The following is a 17,500-nucleotide window of genomic DNA, read 5'->3' on the forward strand; positions in this document are numbered from 1 at the left end:
GAAGGGCTGGCAGCCAGCCCTCCTTACAGACAAGGACCCCGTCCTCCAGGCAGGAGCAAGGGACGTTTCCTCAAGATCCCTTGACGATGGCCCGCCACGGCGTCCACCTAAGCCGATGTCGACCCAATACAGATTGGAATTCCTACAGGTAAAACTACAGTTTAAAGCTCTCAGAGAATATGGGCACAAAAGGTGGAAAAAGTTGAGTGCACTCACCACGCGTGAAACCCTCCGGATGGGGTCCTGGAGTGCTCTTGGATCCCAGAGGAGCCCCCAAATGTTGTGCCCAAGATTACGTATCCGAGAAACCACCAAGGAGCCGACACCAATGCAAACACACGAGAGTTTATTTATAAGCTCGAGCTTGGGTCCAAGTATACCCGACACAGCGGAGCAGGGACTTGGACCCCGAGCTGGGTTTCAGCTTAGTTTTTTTTTTTGGAGTGTCTGGTGTTGGTATCTCCGCACATACACCCAGTCACCCGGCCGATATCGATGGGGGCCTGGGGGTGGCCCAGGCTTGTAGAGAGCCCTCAGCTTAGGCCATACCTGCTCATAGGTTTGTTGTAACATTTGGAGGAGAAAAAAAGTTGGTGATCATCAAATTCAGCAAGCACCTCAGGTTTTAAATTGGGGATAATAGGTGGAGGAAGACCGAACATGATCTCGTAGGGAGTCAGTCCCATCTTATATGGGGAGTTCCTCACCCATATAGGGCGAAGGGTAGGAGAGTCACCCAGTCCCCGCCAGTCTCCAGGGCTAATTTAGTTAAGGTCTCCTTTAATGTTCTGTTCGTCCTCTCTACCTGTCCTGAGCTTTGGGGCCTATACGCACAATGTAATTTCCAATTACCTGCCCCAAGTACTAGTGCTACTCCCCCTGTTACCTTAGAGACGAATCCTGGGCGGTTGTCTGATCCAATCTTAACAGGAAAACCATACCTCGGTAAGATGTCTTCCAGCAGTTTCTTGGTCATGGTCTGTGCTGTTTCATGTTTGGTGGGAAATGCTTCTGTCCATCCTGATAAAGTATCTACAAACACTAGTAAATACCTGTATCCGTATTTTTCAGGTTTTACCTCAGTGAAGTCCACTTCCCAGTAGGCTCCTGGGTGGTCCCCCCAGAGCCGGGTGCCTGGGTTAGATCCATGGGCAGTGGCATTAGTTAACTGGCATGCATGGCAGCTCACCACAATCTGCTCAATCTTTGCTCGAGAGTCTTTAATAGTGATCTTTGCATGTCATATGAGGTCTTCCATCTTCCGTGTCCCCATGTGAGTACTCCGATGCATTTTGGATAGGACTCGCCGTCCTATTTCCTCTGGCAGGATGATATTGCAGTCTGCGGCCCTCCACCAGCCACGCAAGCACTGGGTCATAGGCAAGCGTTTGATCCACTGTAAGTCCGCATCAGTATAGTTAGTTGGGGGTGTCAGGCAGGGTCACAGGGTTGGTGCCCCTGATCAGGTCTCCATTTCCATGGTTACAGCTGCCCCCACATATCTGATTCCTTCTTGGATGAAACTGCTGCTGTCCATGTGCCAGGTGGTGTCCACATTTGGCAGTGGCTGGTCCTGGAGATCAGCTCTGATTCCGTGCACCTGTGCCAAAATTTCTTGACAGTCATGCAGAGGGGGGGTCCCAGTCTGGGTTAGGGAGACGAGAGGCATGGGGTATTGGCAGCCCCTGACAGGGTCTGCCCCCGTCTTTAGTTCTATGTATATGGCCAGTCGGTGCTGGGCCAGCCCAGTTCCCCCAGCTTCTGTCCATGCTTGGGGAAATTCCTGCAGCCAATGATCAATGTCAGTCATTGGGGCTGAGGGTGGAGAGATAATTTGTCTTCTAAGCTCAGGACAAGCACCTGAATAGGGTGCCCGCCCTAGTTTAGGATTTTTGCCCCTTCGGGGTGGAAGTAAATTTGTGCCCCCATCTTGGTGAGTAAATCCTGACCTAACAACGGGTAGGGACACTCAGGAATGACCATGAAGGAGTGGGCTACCCGGCCCGTGCCGAGATCCACAGTTCTTCGGGTAGTCCATGAGTACTGTTTGGTGCCCATGGCCCCTTGCACCCATGAAGTCTTGTTTGCCAATTTCCCTTGGGGCTGTAATAAAACCGAATGTTGTGCCCCAGGGTCCACTAGCAATTCAATAGGTTGCCCCTCGAGTCTAAGAGTTACTCTGGGCTCGGGAGGGGTGCTGAACCGTGACTCCCCTAATCGTCCAGATCCCCCATTTCCAAGATTTTGGCAGAGGCCTTAGATCTTTTGTTAGGGCAATCTTTCACCCAGTGGCCCTCTTCTTTGCAATAAGCACATTGGTTTTTGTTCAGTTTGGGGCATTCCCGATGGGGACCAGGGCCATCCTCCTTACCTGTCCCTGAAACCAGCTTCTTGAGGTGTCTCTGTCTTTCCTGTGGGTCATCCATGGTTGTGGCCGGCAGGATCTTGGCCAGGTTTCAGGTCTGCCGGTCACTTAGTTTGGTTTGTTGCTCTTCTGGACTTTCTTTCTTTCTTTCTTTATTTTTTTTTAATTTTTATTTATTTATGATAGTCACAGGGAGATAGAGAGAGAGGCAGAGACACAGGCAGAGGGAGAAGCAGGCTCCATGCACCGGGAGCCCGACGTGGGATTCGATCCGGGTCTCCAGGATCGCGCCCTGGGCCAAAGGCAGGCGCCAAACCGCTGCGCCACAGGGGCTGCCCATATCTCCCTCTTTGTTTTTTTTTAATATTTTATTTATTTATTCATATTCATAGAGACACAGCTAGAGAGAGAGGCAGAGACACAGGCAGAGGGAGAAGCAGGCTCCATGCACCGGGAGCCCGACGTGGATTTCGATCCCGGTCTCCAGGATCGCGCCCTGGGCCAAAGGCAGGCGCCAAACCGCTGCGCCACAGGGGCTGCCCATATCTCCCTCTTTGTTTTTTTTTAATATTTTATTTATTTATTCATATTCATAGAGACACAGCTAGAGAGAGAGGCAGAGACACAGGCAGAGGGAGAAGCAGGCTCCATGCACCGGGAGCCCGACGTGGATTTCGATCCCGGTCTCCAGGATCGCGCCCTGGGCCAAAGGCAGGCGCCAAACCGCTGCGCCACAGGGGCTGCCCATATCTCCCTCTTTGTTTTTTTTTAATATTTTATTTATTTATTCATATTCATAGAGACACAGCTAGAGAGAGAGGCAGAGACACAGGCAGAGGGAGAAGCAGGCTCCATGCACCGGGAGCCCGACGTGGATTTCGATCCCGGTCTCCAGGATCGCGCCCTGGGCCAAAGGCAGGCGCCAAACCGCTGCGCCACAGGGGCTGCCCATATCTCCCTCTTTGTTTTTTTTTAATATTTTATTTATTTATTCATATTCATAGAGACACAGAGAGAGACAGGCAGAGACACAAGCAGGGGGAGAAGCAGGCTCCATGCAGGGAGCCCGACGTGGGACTCTATCCCAGGACTCCAGGATCATGCCCTGAGGTTTCAGCTTAGGTTTATGGGCTGGTCTAGGGGACCTCCAGAAGGCAGGGGGGGGGGGGTGGCGGGGGGGGATTTCTCAAGTTCTGTTTACATTCTGAAATTGGGCTTTCAAGGGCGTTAAGCTGTAAGCTGTTTTCTTTCTGTAACTGAATAATGTAAACTTCAGCTCTTATTCACAGGAGCCTGGGATGGCTGTACTTGTGCTAACACTGAACTTAAAGTGGAATGGCCTTAATTTTCTCGGCCTCCACAGGATGAAAGTCACTAACTTGAAAGACAGAGACACCAAGTGGGAGCTCACGTTGCTCTGTGGTTATTTGAGTGTCCCAGCAGGTCCTCCTACATCCCTGTGCTGCCAGGGGTGGCGTGCATGGATGCTGTGATTAGTAATCCATGGAGAACTCAGATATTGCTTCTGGAAAATTCATTTGATGTCCATACCATTTAGGAAAGCAATGACTTATGATGTCATAAAAATCTCAGCTCTGCTCAGGATCCAGTCACAGATCAGTGTGGGGAAAAGCCCTAAAGCCCATTCTTGCATGTCACCCTTTGGGAGATGTTGAAAAGTAGTTCCGTGCCGTAAGAGAACTTGTTGCAACAAACATTTACGTGTGAGAGGATGATTCTCTAATATCTCCCTCTTTGTTTTTTTTTAATATTTTATTTATTTATTCATATTCATAGAGACACAGCTAGAGAGAGAGGCAGAGACACAGGCAGAGGGAGAAGCAGGCACCATGTATGGAGGGTCTCCAGAATCACGCCCTGGGCTGCAGGTGGCGCTAAACCGCTGCGCCACAGGGGCTGCCCATATCTCCCTCTTTGTAAGTTATGTCCTACCCCTCCCTGTGAAAGTAACAGAGCCCATTCTTTAAAATTAAAAAAATCTTTCTGTGTGATCACCAATGGTTCCTACGCTGCAAAAGTCACATAAGAACCTTGCTGAGCCTCGGGCAGGGAACAGACTGGGAATCTCACAGGAAAGAATGGCAAGAAAAAAGATGGCAGGGGATGAGGAAAACAAAGGCAAAAGAAATGTAGATAAGATGAAATTACCTTAGAATCCACAGCCCATTGATACATACCTGAGAGAGGCAGTGCAGGATCTTCCTCTAGGAACTCCCAAATGCCTTAATAGCAATGCTTTGCTAGAAGCAAAAGGCAACCCTAGCTAAACAACAGCCCGACCTCCAGGATTGGGGAAGTCTCCTTTAACACCTAAAAATCCCTAGGGAAACATCCTTTATCTCTAAACTGGCCTCCCTACCCCTCCCCCAAAAGTATAGAATCAATGGCTCCTTACAATCCGAGGGCAAGGGACCTGCCCTCGGGTCCGGCCCAGAGCTTTAATAAAACCATCTTTTTGCAATGAAAAAGCTTCATCAATTCTTTCTTGAACTTTTGCTCCTTGCCCATGTCACATCAGCTGGTACCTAAAGTTAATGGGTAAACACTTCAAACTAGCACTGACCTGCTGACCTCAGACCACCTGCAGAATTTGTACAGAATTCATCACCACATTCCGAAGATCTCATTACCCTTGAAGTCAATGAGCCAGACGCTTTCATTGGTTCTCTGTTGATGTGTTACTGAGTCGGCATAAACACAGCAGCTTAAAACAACACACAATTTTTATCTTATAGATCTGAGGGTGCAAAGTCCCAACACAGATCAACTGGACTGAATTCAAGATGTCAACATGGTCATCTTCCCTCCTGGAGGCTCTGGGAGACAGTGAAACTGAGACTTACTAAGATGCAGTCCGGAGGTTTTGACGGGGGAGCTCCTGCACCCCCCTGACCTCCTAGGGCACTGCAGCCCCAAGGGGAACAGACGGATCTGACCTTAGACGGGCTTGACATTTCACATGGTTAGGCCTCTACTGACCCAGCCACAGTAAGAAACGCCAGCCTTGTTTCCCCAGGGAGATGTCAGCCCACTTCCGATTTACAGTTCACCCCTGTGACTTTTAGAACAGCCTTCCAAACTGAGCCCTTTCATCCAGAAAGAAGAGCTTCCCTCCTATTTGTTCTCAGGACTTGCCTATGATCTGGCCACAACTTGTTTGTCCCAGATTGCCTTTCCCTTAAGATTCCCACGGATCCCAGTTTTGCTGGCAAAATACCTGGCGGTTTCTCTTTTTTAGGTTTCCAGACAGTGTGTCCCTTTGCCTGCTGCAGCTTTGAGAGCCCCCCCGCCCCCATCCTCGGCCCCAGCAACAGCAGGCAGAGTCCTCCTCACACAGCATCCCCCGACCTCCCATTTGGCCTCCTCCTGTTGAAGGGCCCCTGTCATTCCAGGGGGCTGCCTGGATAACCAGGCAGGGTCATCTCCCCATCTCAAGGTGCTTACCATCAGCACCTCTGCAGGGGCCCTCGCGCTGTGTGATGGAACACCACGTTCACACGTTCCCGGCATCAGCGTGGGGACCTCCTAGGCAGGGGGCATTATTGTGCCCACCACCACCCTATTCACTCAGGTGGCTAGTGGACGCCCCCTACCCCCCAATCCTTTGTGATTTCAACAATTCGGTGAAAGTAAAACACACCTCAAGGCGCAATCGGAACGAGGCAGATCAGAACCCTCGGGCGCTCCACGGATGACCATAAGATTGCCCAAGTACTAGTCTCTTCAGAGGCGCGGCTTTGCCCCGTTTCCCAGACCTGGCTTTTTCCCTGGAAGGCTGATTTGATCGCAGAAGTAGCATCCAAGGGGACGCGCCCAGCGGTGGAGGGAGGGAGGGAGCGAGGGAGGGAGGGAAGGCCGTGGCAGAAGGGGCGCCTGGGACCCCACTGCCCCCTGCTCTGAACTGTGAGTCTGGTCCCAGGGAGCAGAGGGGATGGTGCCCTTGGCCCTGCCCTTGCCTCTCAAGCGGGGGGACCCTTGTGCGCCTCCCCGGGCGGCCACGAGGGGGCGCACGCCCTCCCCGGATCCCGCCTGGGGACCGGCAGGCACCTGGGTGTTTTCAGCCTGGGGGCCCTGGGGGGCAGGTGTCAGCCCGAGGGCCCAGAGGTTCCTGACGTTGGCCCCACCCCGGGGGTGTCCCTGCCGGGAGCGGTGGGGGTGGTGGGCAGCTGGCACGGAGGCTGAGGTCCTCAGGTGCAGGCATCGCAGTCTGTCTCCTCCAAACCAGGTTCTGGCCAGAGACAGAGAGAGAGAGAGAGAGAGAGAGAGAGAGAGAGAATGTACCTGCGGCGGCCTTCCCTGGCTGGTGGAAAGTCCCTCCTCTCGTCCTCTCAGGCTGCGCAGGCTTGTCTGTGCTGAGGGCTGTGTGCGTGCGTGTGCGTGTGCGTGTGCGTGTGCGTGTGCGTGTGCGGAGGGGTCCCGAGGCCGAGCTGAGGGAGAAGTAGGAGGAATGGGAACAAAATCAGGCTGGAGGGAAGGAAACAGGGGAGCCTGGAAAGGGGAGGAGGAAAGCCAAGGCAGGGAGGGGGGAGGGCGGAGGGGAGGGGGAGGAGCTGGGGGAGGAGCAGCTGGAGCAGGAGCAGGAGCAGGAGCAGGAGCCTCAGAGCTGCGGTCCTTGGAGGGACCCAGGCGGGGCGGGCGGGGCGGGGCGGGGCGTGGCCGTGACGTCACGAGGGGCGTGTCGGATGCAAACGAGGCCCCGGCGGGCTGCGGCTCCCGGCGAGGGACTCCCCCCGGGCGGTGGCGGTGGCGGCGGCGGCGCCCTCGCTCGCGCTGTGTTCGGGAGAGTTGTGTGGGGGCTGAGGATGCTCGGGACAGGAGTGGGTGCGGAGGGTTTTGGGGTGTCGGCCGGGTGAGCGTGTGTGTAAGGTGGCAGGCGCGCGGGGCTGCTGCGGGGCGGGGCGGGGCGGGGCATACTTACCTGGCGGGGGAGACACCGCGATCCTGCAGGTGGTTCTCCCGGGGCGAGGCTCGGCCATTGCACGCGGGCCGTGCTGACCCCCGCGATTTCCCCCGACGCGGGAAACTCGACCGCGCAATTTGTGGTAGTGGGGCCTGCGCTCGCGCTCGCCCCTGGCGGCGGGGTCTAAGGGAAGATGACGGTGTCTTTGTTTCGGAGTTTTTTGGCTTTTTTTCGTGAGTTTAAAGCGGGTTCTGAGCTCAAAGCGGGTTCTGAGCTCGTGCTCTGGTTTCGTTTTTTCTTTTTCTTTTTTTTTAATATATTCTTTTAAGATATTATTTGTTTATTCATGAGAGACACAGAGAGAGAGAGAGAGGCAGAGACACAGGCAGAGGGAGAAGCAGGCTCCGTGGCGGGAGCCTGACGTGGGGTTCAATCCCGGGTCTCCAGGATCACGCCCTGGGGTGAAGGCGGCGCTAAACCTGAGCCACCCAGGGATCCCCTTTTCTTAGGGTTTTCGTTCGTGAGTGGTCAGCAGAGAAGGGGGAGGCAGAGACACAGGTGGAGGAAGGAAGCTCCATGCAGGGAGCCCGCCGTGGGACTCGAGGATCACGCCCTGGGCTGAAGGCGGCGCTAAACCGCTGACCCACCCGGGTGCCCTGACCGGCGTCTAAAGAGGCACGTCTGTCCACTCGCCAAGGATCCCCCCCCCCCACTTTTAGATAAAATTTACATATCGTCAACACTTGTTCAGATGCTTTTTTCACCCACCCACGTTCCCTTCAGCGGCTCTCAAGACCCTCCCCGTCCCCCCTCCAGCCCCCAGCCACTGGGCTCTGCTTTGTGTCTCTACACGTTGTTCTTGGCTGGACATTTTATGTTGACCGAGTAGGACAGTACGTCGTCATTGGTGACCGGCTCCTGAACTTAGCATGCTTTGAGGTTGTTCCATGCTGGAGCTTAGTCAGGTTTCTCTGCTTTTTCTTATTGCTTATTAGAATTCCATGTGACTCCTAGGCCACACTTTGGCCATTCACCACTTGACAGACCTTTGTGCCGTGTGCCAGGTTTTTCCCTACTGTCAGGAATGCTGCCCTGAACATTTCTGTACGACTCTTGAGTGGAAGTACGTTTTTACTTCTCTCAGCTAGGTTTCTAGCCGTGGGATTGCTGGATCCTATGGGAAGCTTTTGCTTAACTTTTAAGGAACCCTCAAAGTGGTTTCCAACGTGGCTCTTGTACGTTGTGTTCTCAGCAATAGAGGAGGCTCCCAGGCTCCACATCCTCAGCAACACTTGGTGGTGTCTTCTGAACATAATCTCACTAGCTGGTGTAAAATGGTACCTGGTCTTAGCTGCATTTCCAATTTACCAACATATAGTATAACACCCAGTGCTCATCCCATCAAGTGCCCTCCTTAGTGCCCGTCGCCCAGTTACCCCATCCCCCCACCCACCTCCCTTTCCACAACCCTTTGTTTCCCAGAGTTAGGAGTCTCTCGTGGTTTGTCTTCCTCTGATGGCACAGCTGGAGTCCAGGATCAGTGCCAGCGCCTTCCACCTCTGCCGCTGGCAGTTCCTCTGGACTCCACAAGGTGGCAGATGACTTAAGGGAGGAAACCTCCAGGTGGCACAAGGAGACCAGGGGGCAGCAAGCAAAGATGGGGGGACCAGCTCTCTGGAGATTCTGGGAGGAAGTGAGGGCTGCAGGACACACGAAAGCAGTTGGCAGGATCTGGATGGGTCTTAAGTGGGCTTGGTCCCTGGGTAGGCTCTACCCACCAACCTTTAGGTTAACCTTTGAGGCTTCCTCCTGCACTAGCTTGAGGCTCCCACCCCACTTCCCCTTCCCATCAGCAGACAGAAAAGTGCCTGTGGCACCATTAACCTTCTCCTCTGTCTAACTAGGAGAGTTTGGGATGGGTTTTGGGGGGCTCTACCCCTTTCTGGCCACCTCTCTTGGGGCAACTACTTGGGGATGAGCCATCCCTGCAGGGACCTAGAAGGGGTCCCGTGTCCTTCAAATTGGAGCTGGGCTCGCAAAGAAGAAGGGCTCCCTTCTGTATTTCTGTATTTCCCTGGCCTAGGCTGAGCATCCTGCTCCAGGACTGAGGGGCTGAGATGACCTAAAACAGAAAACCTCCTAAGGTGGCCTGTGGTGGTGGTGAGGAGAGAGGTAAGGCAAAGAATTCTACACTCTGTCAAAACATCTTCGAGTGAAGATTTTTAAAAAGAGTTAAGAGGGTAGATCTCATATTATCTACTTGGTGGTATAGTTAATAACTGCGTGGTGGCAGAGGGTAGCTACACCTCTAGAGACCATAACATAATTTATGGAGTTCTCCAGTCACTGTGTTGTAGATGTGAAATTGATGTTACATTTGTATCAACTAGAAATCAATTTTAAAAACCTGAAGGTGAGGGGAAACATTTGAAGAGGCAGCAATAAAAGTATACTTGACTGTGGAACAACATGAGTTAGAATTGATTTGAACAACGTGCGTTCAATTTGAAGTGAACATACGTCCACTTCTACATATAATTTTTTTGAATAAATACAGTATAGTACTGTAAATGTATTTTCTCTTAGGATTTTCTCAATGACATTTACTATCACTGAATCAAATGAATAAACTATGATACAAATAACATGCAAAATGTATGTTAATCAACTCTTTTTTTTACATGTAAGGCTTCAGTAGGCTATGAGCAGATAAGTCTTTGTGGAGTCAAAGGTAATACACAGATTTTAATTGTGGGAATCTGCACCCCTAACCCCCAGGATTTTCAAGGGTCCGTTGGTATCTGTATTTGCAGATGACATGCTCCTATAGTGAGAAAAAATACCAAATACTGACACGGCCCAACTCCATAACCTAATTCTACAGAGTGTCAGGATACAGGACAGACCACACTGCTAGTGTTTGAACAATCAGAAAAGGAAATTAGGAAAACCATTCCATTTACAATAGCGTCCACCAGAATAAAGTATCTAGGAATAATTGATTCAAGGAGAACAAAATCTGTACACTGAAAATGACACAGCGTTGCTGCAAGAGATTCAAGAAGACCTAAAGAAGTGCAAAGACATGCTGCATTCCCGGATGGGAAGCAAGGTGCATGTGGTTAAGATGGCAATACCGCGACCCGCAGATTCCCGTAGGATTGCTATCAAACATTTTCCTTCTGCCTTCTCGAATCGCATTCAGCCCTTGCTATACATTTCTTTTCAGACTCTGTGGTTCTCATCTCTTCACGTGAGATTGGATGTTTTTTCACATTTCCCATATATCTGCTGAATATTTTGAACCAAAGGAATGAATGCACTTGTAACAAACACTTTCTAGTCCTGCTCTGGTGGTTCTCACATCTGTGTCAGCTTTGGGTTTTCAGAGGATTGATCCTGAAAGGGGGCCGTAGCCTGCGAGAGTGCCAGGCCCTGGTCCTATGATTGTCCTCAGAGGTGCTGTCGTCGTGTCTCAGGGAGGACCCTGTTGCACGCCACGCAGGTCCCTCCACAGCTCTTCCATGGTTCCTTTCCGCAGTTCTATCCTCCCCAGATGCTGTCCTGGGGTCTCTCAGCTCAGAGTCCTAAACTCCAAGATGTCCACAGGGCTCCTCTTCCAACGCCACCCCTGCTGGCTTGGATAAGATCTGGAGGCAGTACCCTGGAGCAGCTGTAGGGCTCAGGTCACCTGTGTCTCCATATCTCCAGGAGTACTATCCTCTCTGCCTGACCCGGTATTTTGGAAATAAATCTGCATTTCGTGCATCCTGTGTGCTTCTGTCCTGTTTTGTTTTGTTGTTTCAGGCAAGAGAGTGAACAAATTCCTGTAAGTCCTTTTTGGTGTGGCTCCTATGTTAACTTCAAATTTGGAAAACCTCTATGTGGATCCTGAATAAAAGTAAATAAAAGTAAAGAGCCCCAGCTCCTGTGAACGCATAAAGCCAGAAACCGCTTAAAACCCTTAAAGCTTGGATTTAGGAAGCAAGGCTCACACAGTTGTAAGGGCAGTTTTTGCTTCAGACCCAGAGAGTGGAGAGGGCAAAACGCGCCTTGCTTAAGAGCTAACCTGCTGCTTGTGAAATTTTTGTGGTGTCAACCCAGTGAATTCTTTGCGAATGGACACAGGGGCGCCTGGCTGGCCCGGCTCCATCAGGTGAGCTGAGTCCGGAGCCCCAACCTTCGGAGCGGAGACTACTTAAAACAATCTGACGAACGTAAAGCTGCCAAGCTCGACCGTCTCCATCCCCCCAGGGCCCTCCGGAGGAAGGCTCTACGGGTAGGGCAGGAAGGGCCTAACCTAAGGAGGGGTAGAGCCTGGAGCTTGGGTGAAGTCCCGCAGGGTGCCGGGTGGATGGGGGCTGGGAGGAAGCGGGAAGGAGGGGGGTGGAGAGAAGCAGACTCGGGCGCAGACGTGTGTTCTGCAAACCGGCGGGGACTGAAAAAAGCACCTTTGTAGAAAAGGAAAAAGCTGAGCTTATCACGTAAACAGGACACAGGGGCAAGGACGTCTTCCTACTAGAAAGCTGTCGCCACAGAAAATGAACAGCCAGAGAAAGAGAAGGACGCATCTTCCCTTAGACCCCGCCGCCAGGGGCGAGCGCGAGCGCAGGCCCCACTACCACAAATTGCGCGGTCGAGTTTCCCGCGTCGGGGGAAATCGCGGGGGTCAGCACGGCCCGCGTGCAATGGCCGAGCCTCGCCCCGGGAGAACCACCTGCAGGATCGCGGTGTCTCCCCCGCCAGGTAAGTATGCCCCGCCCCGCCCCGCCCCGCAGCAGCCCCGCGCGCCTGCCACCTTACACACACGCTCACCCGGCCGACACCCCAAAACCCTCCGCACCCACTCCTGTCCCGAGCATCCTCAGCCCCCACACAACTCTCCCGAACACAGCGCGGGCGAGGGCGCCGCCGCCGCCACCGGCACCGCCCGGGGGGAGTCCCTCGCCGGGAGCCGCAGCCCGCCGGGGCCTCGTTTGCATCCGACACGCCCCTCGTGACGTCACGGCCCCGCCCCGCCCCGCCCCGCCCGCCCCGCCTGGGTCCCTCCAAGGACCGCAGCTCTGAGGCTCCTGCTCCTGCTCCTGCTCCAGCTGCTCCTCCCCCAGCTCCTCCCCCTCCCCTCCGCCCTCCCCCCTCCCTGCCTTGGCTTTCCTCCTCCCCTTTCCAGGCTCCCCTGTTTCCTTCCCTCCAGCCTGATTTTGTTCCCATTCCTCCTACTTCTCCCTCAGCTCGGCCTCGGGACCCCTCCGCACACGCACACGCACACGCACGCGCACACGCACACGCACACGCACGCACACAGCCCTCAGCACAGACAAGCCTGCGCAGCCTGAGAGGACGAGAGGAGGGACTTTCCACCAGCCAGGGAAGGCCGCCGCAGGTACATTCTCTCTCTCTCTCTCTCTCCCTCACCGTCTAGCAAGTAAATAAAAATCTTTAAAAAAAGAATGTGCCAAATTGTTTTTCAAGATATTGTACTAAAGTACATTCCTACAATACATATTATCAAACTTTTTTTTGAAATCTTTGTCATTTTAATAAGGAAAAATAAGGATTTGCTCTTTTTCGTTATAAGAAAGCTTCAAGGGCAGCCCGGGTGGCGCAGCGGTTTAGCGCCGCCTGCAGCCCAGGGCCGGATCCTCGAGACGAGGGATCGAATCCCGCGTCGGGCTCCCTGCAGGGAGCCTGCTTCTCCCTCTGCCTGTGTCTCTGCCTCTCTTTCCCTCTCTGTGTGTCTGTCATGAATAAATAAATAAAATCTTTAAAAAAAAAAGCTTCAATATTTTATAGAATGTTCATTGGCCATTTTCCCATTATATACCTTTTTTTAATGAGAATTCTATAAATGAAGGAAAATAGCTTTTTGTTTGTTGTCAGTACTGCAATTACTTCCCCAGTTTGTCTGAGTTTGTTTCTGATAAAAAGTTTGAATTTTTAGGTAGTCAAATTTACTAATCTTTGTTTAACAGCTTCTAAATATTTGTCTATAGTTTCCAAGATGAGAGAGAGAGAGAGAGACAACAATACTTTTTTGTTTGGGGTTGGAGTAGGAGTTGTTATAATTCTTAGAAGAAGGTTCTTGGGTTTCAATGAATTTGTGTTGGAATCCTGACTCTGAATCCTTGTCATGCCATCTATTAATTGTGTGGCTTGGGCCAAGTGACTTAAGTTCCTTGGGCCTCCCTTTCTGTGTGGATAGGAGGGAATATCTTATATAGGGTATATATACCTGGTATAAAGGCTTATCATGAGGGAAGGGATTTTTGTTTATGTTCACTGGTCTATCTTTAGTACTTCAAATTGTACCTTGCTCACAGGAAGCACACAGTCTACTTGAGATTTGAGTAATGATCTTGAGTAGAGATAATTACTTCTTGTCTCTCATTACAGGTCGCTATGCGATGGTGGTCTGTGGAGACATTGCAGTGTATCCCAGTGGGAATGCTCGCCCCACAGGTGGGGCTGGAGCTGTGGCCATGCTAGTTGGGCCCAAGGCCCCTCTGACCCTCGAGAGAGGTCTGTGATAAACTGTGGAAATGTGGTACCAAAAGACTGTGCACAGCAAATGCATAGCTCCCAATCCCAAGTTGGCATACCTGCTACACAGGGCTGAAGTATGGATTTGAGAGTGACGTGGATTGTCTTCAAACGGCTGAACTAGAGAGCAAAGGGCAGGTAGGAAGAAAAAGGAGGGATCAGTGAGGTTTCCTCTTCTGCACTATCACGCGCTATAAAATGATGCATGGAATGAATGATGCTGCAGATGAGGACCTTTAATGATCCTGACTGGAAATTGAAGGTGAAAGAAGATAATTGAGTATAAGATTTTATGTCACTGTGGCACTCTGTGGAGTCTCTCCTCACTGTCCAGACTGTCCAGCCTGCTCTTCTGTCAGGCAGAACCATCATGGGGACCCTGCCCACGTCCCCTGGCTCCCGTGACATTGGGCACAGGTGGCTCAGAGGTCCAGACTTGGAGCTGGGCAGGCTCCTGATGCGGGCAGGAGGGCCCCTCCGCATAGCCTTACCTCAGACAAGAAATAGGTACTGGGGGCAAGGGCAGAGGGATGCCCGGGGTGAGACTCACACTGAATGTTCTTCTTTTGCTTCTTTAGATTCTACAGATGGTGGTGCCTGGGAAATCTACACTAGCAGAGTTTCTGCCCATGGATCATGTTTTTAAAAGCACACTCTTAGATGGAAACGGATTGGATTGGACACGGTTGTCCCCAGAGGCAGCGGCCCTGGAGAGTGAGGGGCCATCCTTAATGGTCCTTCCTGCCTTTGTCTGCTGCAGTCACCGTCCTGAGCTAGTGGTGGGGCAGGGGTCCTCTGTGGAAGAGGGAATGAGGAAGAGGGGAAGGCCTAGCCCAGAAGCACCGCCCTCCAGGCCTGGGATACAAATCCAGATAACTGCCTATCGTGTTCCCTCGTGGCCATTAGCCTTATTAGATTTCTGTGCTGTTACATCTTTATTCCTTTCTTAAGTTTTTCTATCAATTTCCAAATGTTGTAGCTGGTACTAAACCCATAAAACACACTGCAAAAGTGAGGAGGAAATCAGTCTTGTATTTCTTGGAAACTAGAGCACAGATGTGCCCCAGCTGACATGCAGAGGAGCCTCCTGGACCTCCTGGCTCTGAGGGCCCCACTCTCTGGAGCCCCACCGACCCCCACAGCTGTAAAACTGTTGAGCACTCACCTCACACACACCTGCCTTAATGCAATTCCATTCTCCTAGGAACAGGGGAAACTGTGGGGACACACAGCCTCTGCACCCGGCTTCCTTCACTGATGTAAAGATGCCGTCATGCAGTTTGGGCCAGAAATGACCTCAAGGGCAGCCGTAGCTCCTTGCTCAGAATTTGCCAGTGTTATCTGGGCAAATAAACACAGGGCCGAGGTTAATACAACATGCTTTCTGACTCCCCCAGCCAAAAAAGAGACTTTAGTTACCTAGCAGGGAATGCTTCTGCCAGAGATTGATTTGTCTCCCTTGGATTAGGGCACCACTTTTTCCAGGACCCTCGAACCAAATAGCCAGGGTTTGGGGAGGTGGAGATTGAGCTGGGGAGGGGTACAGAGGACACCAGGTCTTTTAAAAAGCTTCCTCAGCTGCCCGGCCACAGGAGAGAAGATGGATTTCATCGGTGGGGAACAGGGCTGGCTGGGAGGGGGCTGTTTGGATTAATAGGGGGCGCTGGGCACATGGGAATGAGGCGCTGAGCCAGCCCATGTCACTGTTTGCCCAGGGCTGCTCCTGTCAGCACAGGCCCCAGAAAATCTGAGTGAAATCCCGATTGGAGCAGCTAGTACAGCAGGGGCTGACTTCCCCAGGCCCCCCCAGGTGCGTGCTGCACTCCTCCTGTTACACCAGCTGTGGCTCCCCCTCTGCTGGCCCCTGCAGCCTGCTCCTCCCCCCCAAGCTCACTGGAGGCCCTTAGTCTGGTTGGCCTTCCTGGTAGGACAGTACATGCCTTTCCTAAGATCTCTGGAGTGGCGTCTGTCGTCACGGGAAAAAGCCCCTACTCAGCGGAGGTCTTGAGCTAAGTCTCTGGGCCTTGTGTCCTATCCACACGGAGTTCACTGTGGGGTCTTGGTGCTGAAACTGCCTCCATCAGCCTTAGCAACCAGGACCTTCCATATCACCCAGTGCTGGGGCCAGGCCTGCCTCCCCTCAGGAGTCATTTGGCCACAATGTGGGAGTGATGGTGAAGAGATCGAACAACGGGGTATCAGGTTGCCGGCCAGTTGAAGGGATGCCGCCGGGACCCCTGGCACAGAGGCTCATTATCAGCCCTGGTCCAGCTGCAGGCCTCAGGATGCCCTGGCTCGCTGCCCCCGCCCCCTGCACAGATAGAGGCTCCTGGCCCCAGCCCCCAAGTCTCCTTCACCACCTTTGGTATCGAGCCCCCGCGCTCCCCTCTATGTAAGGTCCACATAGAAGGGAAAGATTTCCAGTTGCCCTGTCCCACGGTCACCCTCAGGTCGGCTACGGCCATTTCTTTGTTTGTCCAGATAAGCTGGCAGGTAAAGACTCCCTGTGAAGGCCAAAAATGCCCTGGCTGACTAGGAGCAGGAAAGAGGATGAAGGAGGCACCAGACAGGGCGCTGAGCCGCGTGATCCTCGCTGGGCAAGGCCGCATCCCCGGGGGGCTCCAGGGGCCCGAAGAATGGCCTGGCCCCGCTTCCCCTGCTGAGCGGCCCCGCCTGCTTCCCAGCGGGGTACGCGGAGTGACGCTGCGCTCCGAAGTGAGGTGCAGAGGAGATGCCGCAAACCAAGAGCAACTGAGGAAACAGCACCTCTGTGGGGCGCCAGCTGGATTTTAAAATCTTGACGCTTTTGCCCTGGGAGTTCCGTGGACAGCCCCGGGACAGGGGGGTGCCAGGAAGTCGTCCCCCGCCTTCACGTGCCACCGGGTCAGGAGGCTCTTGGGCGATGCTCAAAGAACTTGAGCTCCCAGAACGTGCTCTGACTGCCTCGAAGTAGTGGCGTGTCCGGGGAGTTTTGGAGAGAGAGGCCGAGACACTGAATACTGAGCTCAGAGTTTCACCCAATTTTTACCAGTCCCTCCTGTTCTCCTGGGATCAGCGAGCGGCCTCAAGGGAAGTCCTTGTCAGCGCGAGGGGTTCAGTGAGGGGCGGAAGGAGGACCTGCTGCCCACTCGCAAAGGGATGAAGACGCTCGCGTTCACCAAGTCCTCGGGCACTGCCCATGAACCACGTCTTCATCCCTTCAACCCTCACTGGGGCTCTGAGGCACCGCATCCTTCTTACTGATGAGGAAACAAAGGCTCAGGAGAAGTCAACATTCCTTGCAGGCCTCCCCCTTCGGGGCCTGCTACAGCCAGGTGGGAGCACACCTGTTCTCCCGCACTGCGGCCGCGCTGCAGCCCCGACGGCGGGGGCTTCCCACGGACCCTTTGCTCAATCACAGCACAGAGGCCAGAGTGGTGGTTCACAGCCGCCAGCACCCATCAGCTGCCCCAGGCCAGCCTTCTCAGTCCAGACGGGAGTCTCAAGAACAGACGCCATGCGGCCCAAGCTAGGGAGGGATCACCCCCTACTAGTGGGGGAAACCGTTTCCTTAACAGGTGAAGCCCTTAGGCTCAGGGAGTGCCATTGTGTCACGTTTCAGGAAAATCATCCTAGGAAGAGTCGAAGAGTCGAGGAATATACTGTCCCACCCGGACTGAGCTGGCTTTGTGAAA

General features: G+C 53.1%; 1 protein-coding gene, 1 long non-coding RNA gene and 2 other non-coding genes across 5 annotated transcripts; 2 read left to right on the plus strand and 2 right to left on the minus strand.

Annotated features, from left to right (window-relative positions):
• Positions 1-3,603: 3,603 nt before the first annotated feature.
• LOC121491831 (extensin-like) lies at positions 3,604-10,487 on the minus strand. The gene is made up of 4 exons (XM_041756977.1): positions 10,424-10,487; positions 7,305-7,469; positions 6,027-7,191; positions 3,604-5,090 (listed from the first exon to the last, which is right to left on the minus strand). The coding sequence occupies exons 1-3, from the start codon at positions 10,485-10,487 to the stop codon at positions 6,110-6,112; spliced, it is 1,311 nt and encodes a 436-aa protein (XP_041612911.1). The 3' UTR covers positions 3,604-5,090; positions 6,027-6,109.
• On the plus strand, positions 7,297-7,458 carry LOC121492260. The gene has a single exon (XR_005988167.1). It is a non-coding gene; the product is annotated as a U1 spliceosomal RNA (small nuclear RNA).
• A 1,391-nt stretch (positions 10,488-11,878) lies between the features above and the next one.
• Positions 11,879-12,040, minus strand: LOC121492272. The gene has a single exon (XR_005988174.1). It is a non-coding gene; the product is annotated as a U1 spliceosomal RNA (small nuclear RNA).
• Positions 12,041-12,436: 396 nt separating this feature from the next.
• Positions 12,437-14,841, plus strand: LOC121490400. Of its 2 annotated transcripts, none has more exons than XR_005987652.1 (3): positions 12,437-12,669; positions 13,680-13,964; positions 14,405-14,841. It is a non-coding gene; the product is annotated as an uncharacterized LOC121490400 (long non-coding RNA). The 2 variants fall into 2 exon arrangements; XR_005987651.1 differs by having other exon boundaries at positions 12,442-12,669; positions 13,680-13,805.
• Positions 14,842-17,500: the final 2,659 nt, after the last annotated feature.

Source organism: Vulpes lagopus, chromosome 5, assembly GCF_018345385.1.
Source record: "Vulpes lagopus strain Blue_001 chromosome 5, ASM1834538v1, whole genome shotgun sequence".
NCBI lineage: Eukaryota > Metazoa > Chordata > Mammalia > Carnivora > Canidae > Vulpes > Vulpes lagopus.